This window comes from Engystomops pustulosus, chromosome 3, assembly GCF_040894005.1.
Source record: "Engystomops pustulosus chromosome 3, aEngPut4.maternal, whole genome shotgun sequence".
NCBI classification, from domain to species: domain Eukaryota; kingdom Metazoa; phylum Chordata; class Amphibia; order Anura; family Leptodactylidae; genus Engystomops; species Engystomops pustulosus.
The window spans coordinates 155,854,923-155,872,047 of NC_092413.1; the positions used below are offsets into that span (position 1 = coordinate 155,854,923).

General features: G+C 39.5%; 1 protein-coding gene across 1 annotated transcript; it reads right to left on the minus strand.

The window, feature by feature from the left end:
- Nucleotides 1-781: 781 nt before the first annotated feature.
- On the minus strand, nucleotides 782-16,771 carry RFC4 (replication factor C subunit 4). Its single transcript, XM_072142707.1, has 10 exons — nucleotides 16,437-16,771; nucleotides 14,365-14,443; nucleotides 9,803-9,882; nucleotides 8,133-8,252; nucleotides 6,785-6,928; nucleotides 3,471-3,591; nucleotides 2,685-2,810; nucleotides 1,943-2,023; nucleotides 1,708-1,824; nucleotides 782-1,009 (listed from the first exon to the last, which is right to left on the minus strand). Exons 1-10 carry the CDS (start codon nucleotides 16,556-16,558, stop codon nucleotides 914-916), a joined length of 1,086 nt encoding a protein of 361 aa, XP_071998808.1. The 5' UTR covers nucleotides 16,559-16,771; the 3' UTR covers nucleotides 782-913.
- Between the last annotated feature and the right edge of the window lie 354 nt (nucleotides 16,772-17,125).

Sequence of the window (17,125 nt, forward strand, 5' to 3'; positions counted from 1 at the left end):
CATGACATGACGGCACAGAGGTGTTGAGGCTGCATGTTGCACCGATCGTAAGTATGAAATGGATATTCCCATTTCGGCAAATACATTTTATTGTTCATATAATGAAGTTACACAATTTTCAGATATTTTCTGTGTCAATACCTTATGGGTTTTCTAGATCTCTGCTTGCTGTTATTTCTATAGAAATCTTCATTGTTTATTTCCAGTGGACAGAAATCTGACCATGGTCACACAGGTGCACAGCTCGTTATAACCCAAAGCCCTGATTATTTTCTATACTAACAAGCCGTGCACCTATGTGACAATGGTCAAATTTCTGTCCACTGGAAATAAGCAATGAGGCTTCTTCATATTCTTATAGAACAACAGAAAACACTGTCCTACACATCCATGTAACACACTTCCACTATGCTACATTTCTGCATGAAAGTGAACGGAATCACAGTACAATTTCCTGGTCGCCATGGCGATAGGTACAGGATACACACCCTTTCTGATTTTATGAGACTGCAGTATATAAGCAACGTGCTTGGTGAGAGTGTGGAATGTGGTAGCACTGCATGTGCTGTTATGATCTCTTATTTTATAAAAGAATACACATTAACAAATACAGACATGTCAGGAGAGGCAACCAATGTCATTTAGACACGTGCCAAACACAGACCTAAAAGGAATGCTGCATTGTACAAGCTTCAGGTTTTTTTTTTTGCAATTGCCCAAAAGTAAGAAAATAAATATAAAAAATAAAAAACATACCAAATAAACCCCTTTACAGTTTCTAAAAAAACAAAACAAAAAAAAACAAACAGGCCTTTAGGTACATTCTTAGCAAAAAGTTTGCATTTATACACAATTTATACAAAACAAGTTCCAACATTTGTGACTCATCCAAGAAAAAAAAAGTAAGACATTTTTAGCTGTTCTGAGTCATCTGTTGCATAACAACTGCAAAAAGACTGAGCATTTGTAAGTATTCATCTGCTCCATCAGCCAAACACTTGTCCACCTCCTGCAATAAAAAGTTAAAAAAAACTTAAAAAAATTTATGTAGCATACATACAATAATATATTCTTCACTTTTAGCATACATGACCGGAACTGTCTGTGCAACAGTCACAGAACCTTCTACAACAAATGTAGATATACTATTAGGGCTCATTTAAATGTATTTAACTGAAATTACCCTGATTAAAAATTGGATCTAACCAAGCCTGTTCAGCAGTGTACAAAGGGTATGGCCCAGATTTACTAAAGCCCCTGCACCAGTTTTATGGCGGACTTTGCACGTTCTTTTATGTACAAATTGCTTGCACAGGTATTTAAAAAGTGTAAAATCCACATATGTTTACATCATTACAATGTGCTATGAAGGGGTTAAAACGAAATAGCCCCGGGTCTTCGGAAGACCCGAAGCTACCATGGGGACGGATCGCCGCTATCTTTTTGAGGCTGCCGGCAGCCATCGCTGTGATAACACTCGCGATCGGTGCAACATGCAGCAAAGACTTACCGGCTATGGAAAGGGCTCAGCCTGTGAGCCCTCTCCATGTAGCGCGACCCGACCACCGCTGTGAATACACGGCGGGCGGTCGCGAACCAGTTAAGGATAAATTGATAGGTGTCCGACAAGCCCTGTATGTTTTAGAGTACATGGAATAGCAAAAGACTATCACAATAAATGGCTAATGGTCATTGTTACAGACTTACTGCAAGTTTCTCTGCAATGGCCGCCTTCTGTTTGTCAGTCAGATCTTCTCGTTCCAACATAATATCGTGAAGCTGATTTACAAGCTGTGTTGCCGCGTGTCCATTATTTATCAAGTTCTTGTGCAATAAATTAAATCAATGTAAACAATATAAAATCGATCATTAGGGTCTGCAGCTTTTAATAGAGTATTAATATAGATTGTGGTAGAATATAAAAAGCTATCAAGCTTCTTACCTTCACTACAGTTTCCAGTTTCTCAAAGGATCCACTTTGACAAGCTGCCAAAACTCTGTCAATGGTCTCTTTAGGGATCACCTACACAAAGAAAATATGGGACATTATAATGCTGTGCCAAAATAGTTATCTTACACTGAAACAGAACAGAACCCAAGTACAAGATGAATAGTTATAATGATAAAATATGTACACAATCATTAATATGAACTCTAAATGTTTTTTTAAAAAAATATTATTTCACATTACTTGGATACCGACCAGCAGTGTGTGTATGAGAAAATAAAGTGTTATAATTTAATGACAGGGATTCAGAATGCTGACAAAAGCATTCATGTCAAGTTCATTTATTTTATTATGAATGAGCCACAGAGGTTCCAAAAAGCCCCAATAAATAAATTGAAATTTTCTACGTAACATTTCCAGTGCCAGCCATGTTACCTAGATCAGGACTAGTCACCACAGCTGCCAATCACAGGCCGCATAAAAACAGCATCATCAGGTTAGATCTGAGGCCTGTAATTGGTCAAAATTGTACATTCCTGCTGAGAAAAAAAAAAAAAAAAAAAGCCGGCGCTGGAAACGACAGGGCAGAAGGAGGGGAGTACATTTATATTTTTAATTGCTTTTCATTTTAGACCTTTCACAATATAAAAAAAAAATAAATACATTGTACAACACATTTAAATAGAAGGAGTACCAAAATGGAGAACAGCAGACACAAGCAATGTTACCATCTTACCCCCGCTATTTCGGTTACCACTTGTTCTGTAATCTCCTTTCCTGCAATAAGCCTGGTGGCACTTTGTAGAAAGGTGATTGCTTTTCTCAAGTCCCCTTCTGATACTTCAACTAGATGTTTGACAGCCTACAAAAACAAGAAGATTTTAGAAAATATTATAGATCTGCCTTGAATTCTAATTGGGTGATTGGGATTTTATGTTAGCAATGGCCACCAGTGATTGGCTGCACTACTTTATGGTTGGAGCAGAAAGCATGTAGTGTAGGTCGTACCGCATATGCAGCTCTTAGTTACCGTATATACTCGAGTACAAGCCGACCCGAGTATAAGCCAATACCCCTAATTTTACCACCAAAAACTGGGAAAGCCTATTGACCCGAGTATAAGCTGAGGGTGTAGTATACAGCCAGCCCCCTGCCAATCGCATTAAAAAAAAAAACAAAAAAAAAAAAAAAACAAAAAACTTAATACTCACCCTCCGGGACCCGTTCCAGCGATCCGGATCTTCAGCGAGAGGCTTCCGATCTACCGCGCGTGTCCCGGTGGCTCCTCTTCTCTCTTCTGTAGCCGTCTTCAGCGGCAACACCACCGCATCATAGTGCGCGCCCGCCAGCAGATCGCATGGACGCGATCTGCTGGCTACAGAAGAGAGAAGAGGAGCCGCCGGGACACGCGCCGTAGATCAGGAGCCTCGTGCTGAAGATAGGGACCCGCGCCAGCGATCCGGACACCGGAGGGCGAGTATTAAGTTTGAAAAAAAAAAAAAAAAATTGAAATATTATATACCTCAGTTGTAATGTTCACATTTTCTTTTTTGCAGATATCCAGAATTCTTTGAGTTTGTATTTGATCAGCCAGTGGTTTAAAACGAAACTTGGAACATCGAGATGTTAAAGGTTCAATAATTCTGAAATAATAATAATAATAATTAAAAAAAAACTAACTTTAAAAAAATGCAGCAGTGAAAGAAAAGAATGGCCCCTATAGCCTTTTACCTGTTGCTAACACTCATTCTGCCAACTTAGAGGATAATTAACCATATGCTGGCACATCATGCAAAAGTGGTTAACCATGTGTTCCAGATCTTGGTATTCAAGATAATCTTCTTTATTACGGTATCAAGAGACCAATAAGGAAATTCACCTCAGGATATAAACATGGTCGCTTGATAACATAAGCTTATTACTGCTACGATCTGGGGCGCCGAATTATCCACTTTTGTGTTTGGTATTTGCTTTAATGGAAATCTACCGCCAGGATGCGCACTGACATACTGGTGTGTGCCCCCTCTGACAGGATACACTTTTCTTGTAGCGTTTATGCCCTTGCTTTTACAAAAAAAAAAAAAAAAAAAAAAAAAATGTAAATGTAAATGAGCCCAAGGGCTCCAGGCTCCATAGCCATCAGAGCCTAGAGCCCCTCAGGCTCATTTGCATGGTCCTAATAAACTAAAAGAGTAGTAGCTTGGTTTAAAATCTTTCATCCTGGTGGACTGCCAGTGCCCGGGGCTCCGCGATCTGCTTCCGGGGAGCCGGGTCCTGTCTTCTGGCAGTACCCAGCTGTGACACACTGAGCATGCGCAGCATCATACATCTGTATTACACTGTATTAGGTGAAGAATAGCTTGAACAAGCGATCAGTGGATTGCTTGTTCAAGCTAACCTGTAAAAGAAAAAAAAAAAAAAAAAAAACACTAATTAAACACAAACATTCCCTATACACATCTAATAAAGTGAAAAAACCTGAAAATCACCAAAATACCCACATATTTGGTATCGCTGCGTCCGTAACAATCTGTACAATAAGTCAGACCGTACGGTGAACGCCGTAAAAACAAAACGCGAAAAACTCGCCAAAAAAAAATTTACATTTTCATAAAATCCCTTCACAAAAATGTTCCAAAAAGTGATCAAAAAAAGTTATGTGCACCAAAATGGTACCACTGAAAAAGACAACTCAACACATAAAAAATAACTCCTAAACCAGCTCTGTCAACAAAAAAATATTAAAGTTATATCTCCGAAAACATGGCTATGCAAAAACAAATGAGATTTTCTTTATATTCGTTTTTTTTCCTGTAAAATTTTAAAATGTATAAAAAACAAAAATATATAAATGAGGTATCACCGTAATCGTAGTGATCTATAGAATAAAAATAATTATAGTATTTTTAGTGTACGGTGTATGACCCCCAAAATATACAAAAATAAGGAACCCAAAATTGACAATTTTCTTTTCCTCCATACATTAAAGAGTTAATAAAATCTCATCAACAAGCTAATGACCCACTAAAATGAAGTATGTGTAAAGTGCATCTCATGTCACAAAAAAATAAGCCCTTACATGTCCAAATTGACAAAAAAAAAAATAAAGATTGTGTAGCCAATAAAAAGTGACATTGCATAATCTGCTCTGCGCAGCTCCCCCCACACTAGAGAGATTGGGTATCAAATTTTGTGGAGAGTTTTGGCATTTTATCCACTCAGAATTTGTACATTTTATGAAAAACGCATTCATTTAGCCAAAAAAAAAAATTAATTTCGAAATTGCATCCGATTCTGTTTTAACCCCTGTAAACCAATTAAAGGGTTAACAAACTTCATAAAAGTTGTTTTATGTACGTTGAGGGGTGTAATTTCTATAATGGGGTAATTCATGGGGTTTTACTTTTATTTAGGTCTCTCAAAAGCGACTTCAAACCTGAGCAGGTCCCTCAATAACAGGATTTAGCTTTTTTATGAAAATGTGAAAAATTGCACCTGACATTCAAAGCCCCTTAACATCTTACAAAAATGATAGTATGTATACCGTATTTTCCGGGCCATTAGGCGCACCGGAATATAAGGCGCATCAGTCCGATGCGCCTTATATATGTAATAATTCCATATATAAGGCGCATCGGACTATAAGGCGCAGGGTCCGGGGGCGGAGCGGAGACCCGACGGGACAAGACGCGACGCAACGCCGAGACGCGGAACGCGGGGAAGGTGGAGAATGGCATACTTACATAGGTCCCCGCTACCGGAGACAGCAGATCTCCAGCGGGAACTGCAGACCGACGCGGCAGAAGTTGTTCGTGCCGCGTGGTCTGCAGTTCCCGCTGGAGATCTGCTGTCTCCGGTAGCGGGGACCTATGTAAGTAGGGTCCGCTGCCCTCCTATAGGGCGCACCGGACTATAAGGCGCACTTTGGATTTCCAAGGAAATCCAAGGCTTTTATGTGCGCCTTATAGTCCGGAAAATACGGTAAAATAAAAAACAAGGAGGTATAAAGTAGACATTCGGTGAATGTTAGTTATTACGTTTTCTGGTGTTATGACTATATATGGAAAAAGTAGAACATTTTGAATTCCGAAAATTGAGAATTTTTCCAAATTTTCACAAAATATCTGATTTTCTCATAAATGCAAAACATACCACTAACATTTTGTAACTAACATGAAGTACGATGTGTCACGAGAAAACAATTTCAAAATCACTTGGATATGTTAAAGCGTTCCAAAGTTATAACCACTTATAGTGACACAGGGCAGATTTGAAAAAAATGGGCCGTGTCAGGAAGGTGAAAAGTGGCTTCAGCGTTAAGGGGTTAAACATTAATTCGAAAAAAAAAGGCTTGGTATACAACAAACAAGTCGTACTTCTTTATGTTTGAAAACAAAGACTATGGGTCAATTCACACTGACAGCTGCCCAACCGCTATAGCATGCAGTAGCGCAACTGTAGAGGCAGCTATGACAGGTGGCTCCACACCGCACTGGAGTGCTAAAAAGGCAAGTACTACTTATTATAACCCCTTTTAAGAACATGAAGTTACATCTTGTTTTGGAAACGATAAATGAAAGTTATAAATAGTTTGCCTGACTGCATATTTTAGACTTTTGTGTTTCTGATAACATTAACGTACTGCTAATAGGAAAGCCCAACGTAAACAGTTCAGTTTTTTTTGTAAAAAAAAAAAAAAAAAAAATTAAAATACCGGTAATAAAGTAAAAAAAAGGGGCATTAACAATAGATTACACCACCTACAAATTGTGCGACAGGATTACAATGTGTGACAAAACATAAGTTATTATTTCCATAATACGGAAAAGAACTCACCTGCTGACATAATTACAAATTAGGCAAAATCGTGTTGTTTTAGACTCCTTTTCCATGGTGCGCCTTAAAGCAGCCTGTGCCGGTGTTGTCATAGAGTCTGCTTCGTCCAAAATTACAATTTTAAATGGGGGACATGGTTTGCCGCTGCAAAACATCAGTAATTACAAGATATGGGAAACACAGAAACCATAACTGCCCTATGTTAATGAAATAAAGCTCTAATATATACTGTGACATAGTATGAATGTTTTAAAGAAAAAGTAAAACCTTGTTAACTTACCAATAGTAAGTGAACATGTACTATAAAATCCGACACCAAAATGTTATTATAAGCATTTATTACCTGTGCACAAAATAGGCGATAAAGGTCTGATGACGTTGGACGCCTAGCACATCCAGATGAGCTGCCCTATAGTGACAATGGGGCAGATTTATCAAGTGTCTGAAAGTCAGAATATTTCTAGTTGCCCATGGCAACCAATCATACCTCCCTTTTAAAATATTCATGAGCACTCGTAAAATTAAAGCTGAGCTGTGATTGGTTGCCATGGGCAACTAGAAATATTCTGACTTTCAGACAGCTTAATAAATCTGCCCCAATGTCTCAATGGGGGAAATGCATCTTAATTTTGACCAATTTTTTTTTCTCTTTTTTTGGGGACATTTTGGCTGCATTTTTGCGACTATGCCAGGATCTGCAGAAGTGAATCAGTGGGTGGTATGTTGCAGCATTTCTAAATGCATCTTTGCCAGACAAATGTTTTCTTTATTTTGCTTTTTTTTTTTTTTTTTTTTTAACAGCAAACTTGAGACGTTTTAGGTGCAAAACAAAGCACAAGTGAACCCATGCTTAGTTTAGCTATAGGTCAGTGGTGGCGAACCTATGGCGCTGGTGCCAGAGATGGCACTCGGAGACCTCTCTGTGGGCGCACAGGCTGTCTCCCAGGCACAGAGTTTGCCTGACATGACACCTTCCTGCAGTCTCAGGCAGTCCAAGTAGTGACCCATCCTGTGCTGCTTGGTCCTGTCTGAAGAGTGAGGAGGTGTGGACAGGGCCAGATTGGAGCTCAAAGATTCTGGCAGCAATAAGTTTGTTACTGTCTAAATTGCTGTGTTGGCACTTTGGGAAAAGCTAGGGTGTTTTAGGTCTCATTTTGGGCACTATCTCTAAGAGGTTCGCCATCACTGGTATAGGTGATAAATGTGTAAAATGAAAAACCCCATTACCACTAAACAGTGTTTTAATAACCAATGAGAAATCACATCTATAAACACAGGAATATACATTATTGTATGGATATAAAAAAAAAAAAAAAAAAAAAAAGAATACATTTACTATTCTACTAACTCAGTTCGGGTACCGGCGACTGTCAGCTGAGAAAAGTTTTTCACTTTTTCACGAATTACTTGTATTCCTCTTTCATCAGATGCATTTAATTCCAAAACACGCTGACGAAACAATTCTGGCCTAAAAACAATCATCAGAAAAATACAATAAAACAGCTTGGAAAACAAACAAACAAACAAACAAAAAAAAAAAAACGTATTAAGTTCACTCACAGAAAACGAAAAAAGAAACAACTTTGGTCCTTAACTCATGCACGGGTTATCTGTTCAGGATCTTTAATCACCTACCTGAACACACACGTTCATCCTTTGGTCAGAAACAACAAACTTAGGCCCACACTTACTAAGGACTTGTGCCAGTTTTCTGTCGTCCTTTGCATGTTCTTTTCAGTGTAAACTGCTTGCAGATGTATTTAAGAACCGCCTGTGCCCCATTTTTGTTGCACACAACCGTTTTGTGTTGTGGCTGCACTATTCTTCATGCCACACAAAACTTTCTGTACTCAAACGGGCGTTCTGTTGCTCAGTCGGACCGTGCTCCACATTTATCACGCAAAGTCTGACAGAAATGTGCCGTACACTCCATGTTAAAGGTGCGCAAAAAAAAAAAAAAAAAAAGTGGTGCACTCTGTTGGAGTAGTGCAAAGGGCACCAGATTCATGAAAAACATTTGCCAGAAATCCTGAATATGGTGCCACCTGCACAGACAAACTGCACATAGTAGAGACTATGTGGGCTTTAGTGTTTTCCCTATAGCTAAACAAATACATCTTTAACAGATGGTGTAACTTGTGGGCGTGTAGAGGGTGCAGTCGCAACTGGGCCCAAGAGGCCTAGGGGGCCATATGGTTTACTTTTCCTATGTGAGAAGAATAGTACTATAAACAATATATTATATTTGGGGCCCTGGCACACATTTTGCACTGGGACCTGACAGCTTCAAGTTACGCCACTGATCTTTACCTGTAATTCTGAAGCAGATGTGGATTATGCATGTACAAACATATTAAAAATGCAGTGTCTATAATCATAAACACTGTTGTGCCACTCCTGGCCCCTACTCACTAGCATGATGGCTTCCATTGACTACAGAACATCACCTTTTAGTTGCCAATTGGCTACAGCAATCTTGTGCCACACAGTCCAAAACAGAGAGCTAAAGCACAGCTCATGCTGTACCACCAGTGAGTAAGAAAAATACACTAAAAATTGTCTAAAATTGCTATTCATGCATGGAGGACAGATATTGTAAAGATTTCTCTGCATAATTGGCGACCTCATAACATTAGGTTTTTAAGGACTGTAAACCAAGCACACCGACATGCTGGTGTGTGCCCTCTGGCAGGATCTGCTCTTCTACCTATGTTTTTAATAAAAAAGGCTTTAAAATTATGCAGAATTTAAAACACTTTTTTTGTTTAGAAATCCTTCATCCTGGTCATAGATGCAATTTCACCATTTACATTAACACAAATTTTGTTACCCTCCACAGCTAAGAATACTTCTCAAAAATGGTACCAGGAGTATTGTTACTCTACAGGAAAAAAATGTAGTGCAACCTCTCTACTGATGAATCAAATACAAAAAGACAACAATGCAATGCCCAGAATGCTGCAGAATCAGCAGCGGACATTTAGAATTCTCTGCCCTTTGCTTTTCATTGTCACATACCCATACAGCTCTCTGGCTGCTGCCAAAATTGTAGAGGTTTTTCCAGTTCCAGGTGGTCCATAGAACAGTAAATTAGGGAGCTAATAAATGAGAAGGGAAAAAAACTGTAAGCAAACACATCAATACAATGCTAACAGTATAAAAACATGATGACTTCCAACTCAATAGACAACGTAGGCCCCAGCTACTTAGAAGAACTGTTGAAGCTCCATAACTCCTGCCCCAAAAATTATGCAATTTCTCCAAAATAAGTCATGTCAAATTTTACCTAAATGTAAATTTGGAATTTGTGTAATTGCACCAACACAGAGAATACATTTATCACATTATTTAGTCTACATGGTAAATGTCCATATGCAAAATATATAAATATATTCAATGATGTATTTATTTCTTTAATGATTTGGCAAGCTCTGTGCAGCGCTGCGTAATCTGTGTGTGCTATATAATGAATTATTATTAAATGGAAAAACATTCTTTAAATCAAATTTTATGTTAAACATATTTGTCGCATGCACATTCAGCTACATTTTTGAACTTTTGTGGCAGCATCATCCAATTGTTAAATGCAGCAAGATGTTGTCAATGGAATGGTTATCCAGTTGTTAAAAAACATGGCAGCTTCTCGATATTACAAAGTGCTGAATATTTGTCAATTCCAGATATTAGAATTCTGTTCCATTCAATGATTGAAGCAAATGAGATCTGACTGTATGACAGCACCATAACAATGTTTAATATAATGGGAAGAAAGGATGTGTCCTGGTTATATTCTGATAAATTTCAATGTTAAAATTACAACTGGCATTTACATACTGTCCTACTGAGCTACTTTATTTTTAGAAGCCAAGAAGCTCAGTCATCGTGTTTCAGTGTTACCAGTAGTATATTAAGGCAAAGGGACTTACTATACTGTACAAGCAGCCAGTATGAGAATACATTTAGCATTTTAGAATATCCAAGTAGGATGCGGGGGAGGAAGAGATAAAGAAAAGATCCTCATATATCTAAAAGAATCTCATGCACAGCCCCTTTTCAGTGAAGTAGTGCCCACCTATACATGGTAATGTAGTTAAATTCAGCACCTGCAGGTTAGGTTTTTGCAATGCCAGGTTTGACCATTGTGTCCTATTTTAGAGCAGGATACAGGGCACATCACCAGTAAGCTCAACAGCTTCCCATTTAAATAAATTCCCCAAGAAATATTAATTTGGGAGATCGTATGATGTTTTGTTCCTTTCTTAACCCCTAGGCGCACCACGACGTTATACTACGTCCCCGGGGCTAGATGCTTAGCGCACCGGGACGTAGTATAACGTCTAGCTTCTGGGACCGGCTCACGAACGGAGCCGGTACCAGAAGCAGCGGCTGTCAGCTGTCTATCACAGCTGACACCGCGCTGTAACACCCGCGATCGGAGCCGGCTCCGATCGCGGGTGTTAACCCCTTACACGCCGCGGTCAAGCATGACCGCGGCGTGTAAGGGTGTTCCTGCTGTGGATCGGATCCCCCGTGCCGCTTACCGGGGGATCCGATCCTCTTCCGGGCAGCTCCGAGGACTGGCATGTGCCCCGGAGCTGCCCGGTCTCCATGGCAGCCAGACCCCTTCCGGGTCTGGCTGTAAACTGTCTGAGCATGCGCAAGCTTGCTCAGACAGTTTACACTGCTCTACAATAAAATAGTATTGTAGAGCAGTGTATTGAACTTAAACCAGTGATCAGAGCATCACTGGTTTAAGTTCAAGTATGTATAAGTAAAAAAAAATGCAAAAACACTTAACACTACACATTATAATAAATAAAAAATAAATACATAAAATATAAGCCCCTAAAATGTCACTTTCCCATAAAAAACTTAATAAAGTATAAAAAACATAAAAACACAAAAAAACCCTGCATATTTGGTATTGCCGCGTCCGTAACAATCTGCATAATAAAACAGAATTGTTACTGGACCCGCACGGTAAACGCCGGAGGAAAAAAACGCAAAAAACGTTCCGAAAAAAGATAATTTTTAATTAATACCCTATAAAAAATGCTCTAAAAAGTGATTTTAAAAATTTTATGCACTCTAAAATAAGCCCACTAAAAAGAACAACTGTTCTCGCAAAAAATAAGCCCCTAACCAGATTTGTCAGCCAAAAAATAAAAAAGTTATGCATATGAAAAGATGGTGATGCTAAAATGAATAAGATTTTCTCCAAATTTGTTTTTATTCAGTACAATTGAATAAAATACACAAAACCCCCACATATTTGGTATCCCTGCGTCCGTAACAATCTGTATAATAAAACAGAATTGTTATTAGATCCGCAAAGTGAACCCCGTAAAAAACAACCTAAAAAAACTCTCTCTGAAAAAGATGATTTTTTATTAATGCCCTTTAAAAATGCTCTAAAAAAAGTGATTTTAAAAAGTTACGCAATCTAAAATAAGACCACTAAAAAGAGCTATCATTCTTGCAAAAAATAAGCCCTTAAACAGATTTGTGAGGTGAAAAATAAAAAAGTTATACATATGAAAGACAGTGATGCTAAAATTAACAACAATTTTGCCAAATTACTTTTTATTCAGTAAAAATGGTAAAAAATTAAAAATATATATAAATGAAGTATTTTCATAATCGTGGCGACCCATAGAATAAAAATAATATACTATTTTTATGGTATGGTTAACGGCCAAATAAAAAACACATAAAAATTTTCCTAAAAATTGATGATTTTCATTTCCTCCACCAACAAAGAGTTAATTAAATCTCACCAATTAAATGTAGATGCCCCAAAATTACATACCAGAAAAGTGCATCTCATGTGGCAAAAGAAATAAGCCCCTATAGGTCCTCATTAAAAAAAAAGAAAAAAATTATAGCCTGTACAATGTGACATAGCAAATCTGATTTGGATGGCGCCTCCTTCCCTTCTATGCCCGGCCGTGCGCCCATACAGAAGTTACCACCACATATAGAGTATCCGTGTACTCGGGAGAAATTGGGTATCAAACTTTGTGGAGCCTTTTTTAATTTAATCCATTTTAAATGTTTAATTTTCCACCCAAAATGAGTGTATTGTGAAAAAATATTACAATTTGCAGACCGCACCTCCATTTTGTTTTAACCCCTATAAAACACGTAAAGGGTTAACAAACTTCTTAAAAGTAGTTTTTCATACGTTGAGGGGTGTAGTTTCCACAATGGGGTAATTTACGAGTCTTGCTATTATTTAGGCCTCTCAGTGTCAATTAGAAGTTGATCAGGTCCATCTAAGTACGGGTTTTGGCGATTTTACAAAAAATTTGAAAAATGGCACCCAAATTCTGAGCCTCATAACATTCTAGTAAAATATGTGGAATCTTAAAAAACCATGCCAACATAAAGCAGACATTTGGGAAATGTAAGTTATGAATTTATTTGGGTGCTATGACTTTCTGAATCAAAAGTAGAGAATTTAGAACGTTGAAAATAAAGAATTTTTCAAAATTTTTGCCAAATTTTGTTTTTTTTCATAACTAAACGCAAAAGATTTCATCCAAATTTTTAAACTAATTTGAAGTACAATGTGTCACGAGAAAACAATCTCAAAATCCCCTGGATATCTCACAGCGTTCCCACGCTATAACCACTTATAGTGACACAGGCCAGATTTGAAAAATGGGGCCGCGTCCTTAAGGCCAAAAGATGCTGTGTCCCGTAGGGGTTAAACCCCCAAAATGTTTACAACTATTAGTCACAGCATGGGGGTCTGACAACGCAGGTACAAAATAAATGTGCTGAAAAAACAAACAAACTGGGCTTACGCTCAAGTCAAATAATAATAAAAAAAAAAAATAAAAAAAAAAAAAAGGTTAGGAAATACTCACCTTTCCGATACCCTATCCCCCCCCCCCCCGCAGGTATTCCCCTCTTGGGTCCGGCAGCGCTTCATCAATCACAGGTTGTGCGCCAGACCATAGTAGAGAAGACCTGCCAGGGCCGCTGGAGAGGCGAGTATTTCTTTTCGTTTGCTTTTTATGAATTGGGCGCGGGCTGCCAATATACTGGGGGGCAGGGCCGGCTCCACGTTTAAGTAGGTCCCTAGGTGACAGGGCCTCCCCAAGGTAGCAAGAATGTCGTCCCCCCTCGCAGTAACCACACTGTCCCACCCCCCGTAGCCACATTCCATTAGTCACACTGCCCCCCCTTCATAGTCACAAGGTCCAGCCACCCATAAGCCACACTGTCAACCCCTACATAGCCACGCTGCCGCCTCCCCCATAGCATAATGTTGCCTTCACTTAAGATCTGAGGCTCAGTTCACACCTGCTTTGGCAGGCAACATTCCTCCTTCTGTTATCAAATAGCAGGGAAAGAAAAACCATAGTGCAGCCGCCCACATCTTTTCTGCTATTATAATGGAAGGCAAGCATCTGTACACATAAGTCAGGAAGCAAAAAGAAGATCTTCCATCCTTAGATTCCAGAGACACAGGTGGAGGACTTGTACAATGACGGAGAAATGCTTTCCTCTGATAAGATATATGGCAAAGTTTTATATATTCACATGAACTATTTAGAAAAAAATAAACTTACATCAGCTCCTTCCAGGGATTTTCTTAATACAGCCACCACCTCGTCTTGGAAAGCAACTTCATCCACACATTTGGGCCGGCTGCACAGAAATCACACGTAAGATACAAGATAAATATGACAAAAGGTTGCAAATTGAGCCATGTTCCTGGAAGCTACCAAAGGACACTCATGATTGAACTATGGAACTATGTATCTATAACCAATGGCTTTAGTAAAGAGCTAATAACAGAATACGTCAAAATGTTGCCATAATTAATGTAAAATTTTGGGATTATTTTTAGGACTATTGAACATTTTGATTCTCCATTTTTTTTTTAAATTCAGTCTCCTCTAGAAATATTTGGACAGTGGACAGCTAAGTTTTAGCCATTTAACAAAACATACAGGCAGTCCCCGGGTTACATACAAGATAGGGTCTGGAGGTTTGTTCTTAAGTTGAATTTGTATGCAAGTCGAAACTGTATATTTTATAATGGAAGTTTTAGACAATTTTTTTTCTTTTGCCCCAGTGACAATTGGAGTTTCAAAATTTTTGGTGTAATTGGACCAAGAATTATCAATAAAGCTTCATTACAGACACCTTACAGCTGATCATTGCAGTCTGGGACTATAGTAAAGCATCCAGAGAGCTTCACCAGAGGTCACAGTGGGCAGAGGGGTCCGTCTGTAACTATGGGTTGTCTGTAAGTCGGGTGTCCTTAAGTAGGGGACCGCCTGTATTGTACATACTCAAGTATAAGCCAACCTTTTGAGCCCATTTTTTGAGCTGAAAAATCCCACAATGACTTAAAATCAAGTACTTCAATTTATATGTTTTTTATATAATATTTTGATTGCCAAATATAGTTATGCAAATTAACATGGGTCACTCAAGTTACGTCACCCGAGCACATCGGGAGCCTAGTATTTTAATATATGCATTTTACCCAAGCACTAGTGGCCCCGCTCGGTTTCGCCGACCCCACGGAGGTAAGTGCTGAGTTTTTTTTAATATATATATAGTGGAAGGATGGTAGTAAGCTATTATTGGGGGTATGCTGCTGCAGGGCATTGAATAAGTGGGTGGGCTGTAACTAATGCATTTCTTACCCTAGGCTTATACTCAAGTGAATAGGTTTTCCCAATGTTTTGCAGTAAAATAAGGGACCTTGGCTTATATTCACCTTAGGGTGAAGACACACATGGCGTTTTTGGGCCGTTTTTACTACGTGCGTTTTCAGATCGTTAAAAATGCATGCGTTAAAAACCGCATCCGGTTTTTTAAAACGCATGCGGTTTTGTCCGTTTTCATTGCGCAATTTCAAAAAAACGGACAAAAACGCACGCGTTTTTAAAAAACGGATGCGTTTTTTAACGCATGCGTTTTTAACGATCTGAAAACGCACTTAGTAAAAACGGCCCAAAAACGCCATGTGTGTCTTCACCCTTAGGATTTAGGCCAGGAGTGAACAACATTAATTGGTCCGAGGGCCATACTGCACCAGTAACCAGCACCATGAGATACGCACGTGAGTGTCCGGCTGCAGGGATAGGACCAGTCCCATCTTTAGCGGTGCAGGTAGTTGACATGTTCACGGTGTACCGTGACTGAACCCAACAGAAAGTAATGGGGTCAGGAGTTAGCCTTCATTTGTGCAGCTAGCTCACACCCACATGTTTGTGTGCACAACAAGGCCTTACAATCTATACAATATACATTTTTTAGCTCATCTTGCAAAATACAAGGCCCGACATCATAAATCTATGTTACAACTGAACTTTTAAAACACAAATGGCTATCTGAGAGCCTTTTCTTCCTACAGTGAGAGGACAGAGACACATAACTTTGTAGTCATCACCTTTTTAAAACCGTAAACAGTTTTTTTACTACCCATTTCATTTTTAAAGTACAAAAACATATTTTTGTCATTTATACTATAAACACACACAAACAAAATTAAAAGAGCCAGCCCTAGGATGAGTGTGAGATCATTGAGGATCCTACAGAGATGATAATAATACATGGGGATTACAGGGACAGATTATTCTCACTGAGACCATCAGACCCCAGGAAACCACATGCAACAACTTACTATTTCTCCACCCATGGAATAGGCTTCTGCTTTTTGGTGTCGCTGCTGCTGCCAGACGTAGAGCTCTTCTCTTTCAAGGGCTTAGTGCTGATAGACGTCCCGCCTTTAAGAAAGGCCTGCATGGTTCTGCCGCTGTACTACACAGTGCACACTGCGCGGTATTCAGGAGAAGTACTGACAACTCGCCCGTCTGCTTTCAAGGCTCAGCGCGCCAAAACCGCACCAATCGCTTCCAGGTCACATGCGACCACAGCCGGGAAGACAACTCGCGGTCACGTGACCGGCAGCTACGGGTGACATCACCGTGTCATGTGACCAGCCGCTTCTCGCTGTGAGGTGTAGAATATCCGTCAGCTCCGTCCTGTGTGTAATCACTGAGCCAGGGAAATGTGCACTAAACCCCTCACCAGCCATTCCAGGCAGAGCATTGGGTGCTCCAGGGCGGTGCCTTTACCCACTGCAGAGAAACTAGTGTGCACATCTCTGTGTCATTACCCCATTCACCCCAACTCACTATACCCCCACCCTGGCCATAGAGGTCCGGGGCAATAGGACCTGCTTTCTCTAAGGTAGGATGTAGCCAGACCCTCACCGGGTACAGACTGACCAGACCCACCGCATGGAACTTGAGAGCTCCTGCGCTGAATCCTTTTGTGCTTGCCGGGCGCAGTATATTGTATGGTTTGGGA